The 5,000-nt window shown below is 47.8% G+C and overlaps 1 protein-coding gene across 1 annotated transcript in view; it reads left to right on the top strand.

The window, feature by feature from the left end:
• LOC143283886 (glycine receptor subunit alpha-4-like) overlaps positions 1–5,000 on the top strand; it is a 49,196-nt gene that overhangs the window by 23,763 nt on the left and 20,433 nt on the right. The window contains exons 7-8 of the mRNA XM_076590278.1: positions 13–80; positions 3,876–4,102. Of these exons, the coding sequence (XP_076446393.1) occupies positions 13–80; positions 3,876–4,102 (295 nt within the window). The remainder of the gene's footprint in view (positions 1–12; positions 81–3,875; positions 4,103–5,000) is intronic.

The following is a 5,000-nucleotide window of genomic DNA, read 5'->3' as shown; positions in this document are numbered from 1 at the left end:
TGTGTGTGACAGGTCAGCACACGAACGTAGAAGTGGCCCTGTACATCAACAGCATCGATTCCATTAATGAGCAGACCATGGTAAGTGAGCCCTGCTCTTTCTTACATGGTAGTTCCAGGTTCCAGGTCACTCATAGCCTTCGGCCATGATGGCAGTGAGTTCACATCCACTAGAGCGCTCGGCAGCAGGGGCCCAATCATCTCCTTCCGCCGCTTAAAAAAACCCCCCCAAAAAACCACCTTCCCCAGCAGGCGAACTCAGGTATACCCACCCATTCATACATGTAGGGTGGAGTGAAGAAACACCGAGTAAAGTGCCTTTCTCAGGGACAACACAGTATGCAGTATCAGTATCAGTAGCTCAAGGAGGCGTCACTGCGTTCGGTCAAATCCATATACGCTACACCACATCTGCCAAGCAGATGCCTGACCAGCAGCGTAACCCTAACACGCTTAGTCAGGCCTTGAAAAAAACAAACAAACAACAACAACAACAAAACAATGAAAAAAAAGAGAGTACAATACCTCCCCCACCCCCCAAAAAGGGGGCACAATACTATGCCGACAACGAGATGTCGAAGCCTGATCACAAGTAGTAGTGAACACTGGACCAGAAAGAAGTCCAACGTCTCACAAGATTCTTCCGCGGCGCCTTTGTAGTGTTTGCGCGATAGAAAAACCAAAACAAAAGAAGACAAAAGAAAACAAAATAAAAAATCAAACAAAAAGCAAAACTAAAATAACCCCACAACCCCCCCCCCCCCCCCCCCTCCTTCAACACACACACACACACACACACACACACACACACACACACACACACACACACACACACACACACGCACGCACGCACGCACAAACTTTAATTAGTGTTAGTTTCAGCTTCAAGAATCGTGCAGACGTATCCATTTTCACCATGGCACATCTGTTTAAAAAAGAAGCTTCCCTTGTCTTCCCTTACCTTGTATTGTATTTCTCTCTTCTCTTTTTTTTTTTATCACCACAGATTTCTCTGTGTGAAATTCGGGCTGCTCTCCCCAGGGAGAGCGCGTCGCCATACTACAACGCCACCCCGTTTTTTGGTTGTTGTCTTCATTTGTCTTGCCTTGTTTTGCCCACATCTTGACACGTCTTAAATTCTCTTATCTTCTGCACTTCCCTTCAATTGCCTTTTTAAAAAATTTGTCTTCCCTTGTCTTACCTTGTTTTCCATTACCTGCCCTTGCCTTGTGTTTGTTTTCCATGGTCTTATTTTCTTTTTTTTCCCCTCCCCTTGTCTTACGTTGCTTTGTCTTGCCTTGTTTTCCGGTACCTTACCTTGTCTTGCCTTGTTTTCCGGTACCGTACCTGGTCTTGCCTTGTTTTCCGGTACCTTACCTTGTCTTGCCTTGTTTTCCGGTACCGTACCTTGTCTTGCCTTGTTTTCCGGTACCGTACCTTGTCTTGCCTTGTTTTCCGGTACCTTACCTTGTCTTGCCTTGTTTTCCGTTACCGTACCTTGTCTTGCCTTGTTTTCCGGTACCTTACCTTGTCTTGCCTTGTTTTCCGGTACCGTACCTTGTCTTGCCTTGTTTTCCGGTACCTTACCTTGTCTTGCCTTGTTTTCCGGTACCGTACCTTGTCTTGCCTTGTTTTCCGGTACCTTACCTTGTCTTGCCTTGTTTTCCGGTACCGTACCTTGTCTTGCCTTGTTTTCCGGTACTGTACCTTGTCTTGCCTTGTTTTCCTGTACCTTACCTTGTCTTGCCTTGTTTTCCGTTACCTTACGTTGCCTTGTTTTCCGTTACCTTACGTTGCCTTGTTTTCCGGTACCTAACGTTGCCTTGTCTTGCCTTGTTTTCCGTTACTTTACGTTGCCTTGTTTTCCGGTACCTTACGTTGCCTTGTCTTGCCTTGTTTTCCGGTACCTTACGTTGTCTTGCCTTGTTTTCCGTTACCTTACGTTGCCTTGTCTTGCCTTGTTTTCCGGTACCTTACGTTGCCTTGTCTTGCCTTGTTTTCCGGTACCTTACGTTGCCTTGTTTTCCGTTACCTTACGTTGCCTTGTCTTGCCTTGTTTTTTCCTTGTCTCCTCTCCCTTGTCCTGTCCTGTTTCGTCATGTCTCATCTTCACTCATCTTGCCTTGTCTTGCCTTGCCTTGTCTTGCCTTGCCTTGTCTTGCCATGTCTTGCCTTGCCTTGCCTTGCCATGTCTTGCCATGCCTTGTCTTGCCTTGTCTTGCCATGCCTTGCCTTGTCTTGTCTTGTCTAGTGGTAATGAAAGCAGCACCTCACTACTTCAGCGTTGCTCTGATTCTCCCTCAGACAAGGACTTCTCAAAGAGTATCAACATTCCTGCCCACTGTTCTGTCCTTGTTTGTCCTTCCCTGGTCTCTCTCTCTGAGCCTTGCCTTCGTTTGTCTTTCCCTGACTTGTCCTGTCCTGTCCTGTCCTGTCTTTTCTTGTCTTGTCCCTTGCCTTGCAATGTCTTCTCTTGTCTCTTCTGTCTTCACTTGTCTTCCCTTTTCTTCGCTTGCCTTGCCTTGCCTTGTCTTGTCTTATCGTTTTGTGACACAGGAAACGAATGATGAACGCCCAATGGCAGCCGTCAGTCGCCTCTACCCAGGCAGGCAAACCCGATTTTGTAAAGCGCTTAGAGCTTGGTCTCCGACCGAGAACGGGCACAATATCAAATCAGATCAAATCTTGTCTTCTTTTGTCGTAATGAAAACAACACCTCACTACCTCACCTACGCACCTCTCCCTCAGTCAGGACTTCGTCCCTCGTCACCCCAAGAGTGTCACGACTCCCGCCTGCATGTCTTCCTTTGTGTTGTGGTCCCTTGTCTTGTTTGTCTCCCCTGGCCTTGTCTCGTCTTCCCAGTCCTGCCTCGTCTTGTCTTATCCTGTCCTGTCCTGTTTTATATTTTGGTCTTCCTTTGCCTTGTCCTGTCTTATCTCTTCTTGTCTTGTCTCGCCATGACGTCAATTGTCCTACCTTCCCTTCCCTTGCCTTGCCTTGTCTCCTCTTGTCTCCCTTGTCTTCAATTGTCTTTCCTTTTCCTTCCTTACCTTGTCTCCCATGTCTTCACTTGTCTCCCTTCCCTTGCCTTACCTTGTCTCCCCTGTCTCACTTGTCTCCCTTCCCTTGTCTTGCCTTGTCTCCCCTGTCTTCACTTGTCTCCCTTCCCTTGCCCCCTCTTGCCTTGCCCTGTCTTGCCTTCCCTTGCTTTGTCTTGTCTTGTCTTGAGTTGCCTTGTCTTGTATTTTCACGTCATTTCTTGTCACGACAAACCTGATCAGACGCTGTACTAGCTCCCCACATTTAAAGAGGACCTCCATGAACAGCCTCCCACACCACAGGGTAGCAATGACTCCTGTTTGCAGTTCTTCTCTTGTGGCTTTGTCCTCCCTTGTCTTGTCTTGGTCTTTCTTCTTTTTCTTTTCCTCTTCCCTTGTCTTGTCTTGTTTTCTTCTGCTTTATCTGATCGTGTCCTGTCTTGTCCTGTACACTCCTGTCCTATCTACACCTATCTTCCCTTGTCTTGTCTTGTTTTCTTCTGCTTTATCTGATCGTGTCCTGTCTTGTCCTGTACACTCCTATCCTATCTACACCTATCTTCCCTTGCATCGCCTGTGCTTGTCTTGTCTTTTTGATGGTATAAACAACACCTCATATTTTGTCTTTCCCCCACACACAGAAAAAAAGCAACAAAGCAAAACAAACAAAAAGGACTTCTCCATGAACGCCTTTGTGCCCCAAGTGTCCTGTTCTGCCCTGTCCTGTCCCATCAACACTTGTCTTCCCTTGCCTTGTCTGCGCTTGTCTTGTCTTTTTGATGACATAAACAGCGCCTAATGTTTTATCTTCCCCTACACGCACCAACAAAAACAAAGGACTTCTCCATGAACGCGTTCGTCACCCAAGTGTGGCGCGACTCCCGCCTGCAGTTCTACGGGCTGATCCCTGCAGAGTACCTGGAGCTGGACTCCAAGCTGATCAGCAAGTTCTGGGTGCCGGACCTCTACGTCTCCAACGAGAAGGAGGCCTCTTTCCACAGCGTCACCGTGCCCAACAAGATGCTGCACCTGTACAGCAACGGCACCGTCATCTACAAGATCAGGTGGGCCAACGTTGTTGTTGTTGTCGTTGTCGTCGTCGTCGTTGTTGTTGTTGTTGGTATTTTTCTTGTTCTTGTTCTTCTTGTTCTTGCTCTTGTTCTTCTTCTCCTCCTTCTTCAGGTCCCCCACACGTTTATAGAGTTTGTGAGTCACTGGACTAGTACCTCTTTCTGAGCATCTCATGGTGTGTGTGTGTGTGTGTGTGTGTGTGTGTGTGTGTGTGTGTGTGTGTGTGTGTGTGTGTGTGTTAGTGGGGGCGGGGGGAAAGGGTCGGGGGGATGGGGTGGGGTGGAGTGGGGGGCGGGGGGGCAGGACTCTAGCAGGTGATACGTTTGGTTGTCAGTACTACAGGGGCAAAGTGCTGAGTGAGCAATGCAAAAGTTAGTGTACAAGTGGTGGTTTAGGCGGTTGTGGCCTTGTCATGACTCTGAACAGTCTAAAGATGACGACGGCTTCAGTATCAGATGGAGGATATGTGATTGTCGGTTCGGAGGTGACTGGTCAGGCCAGTCCAGGTTCTCTGAAAGTTCGTCAACATGTGGGACACGTGTGGGGTATATGGTGCTGAAGTGGACAAGGAGGTTTCTCGTGCCTAGCGCTCCGTGATTTATTTCTCTTAGCCGTCTCTTTTCTGCTTCATATACTTAAAAATATTTTGGACTGATCTTGCTTCGCGAAGTTGGGCGATCCAGAGCAAGCGATTCTAGGAGAGGGTTGTTAGGATTGATAGTGACAGCCGGCGTGTTCTTTATTATTATTATTATTATTATTTTTAATGTCAGTTGCGTCACAGAACGTTGAATGGGTATCTTCTTCTGTCTCTGGCTGACTGGTGTGGGGTGTGGTTGCAGCGATTTGAGAAGGGTGTGGATAATGGTGAGGGGTGGGTGGGAGGGAGAT

This window comes from Babylonia areolata, chromosome 7 (assembly GCF_041734735.1).
Source record: "Babylonia areolata isolate BAREFJ2019XMU chromosome 7, ASM4173473v1, whole genome shotgun sequence".
NCBI classification, from domain to species: domain Eukaryota; kingdom Metazoa; phylum Mollusca; class Gastropoda; order Neogastropoda; family Buccinidae; genus Babylonia; species Babylonia areolata.
The sequence above is the reverse complement of the archived record's forward strand: the minus strand, read 5'-3'. Positions and strand labels throughout refer to the sequence as shown.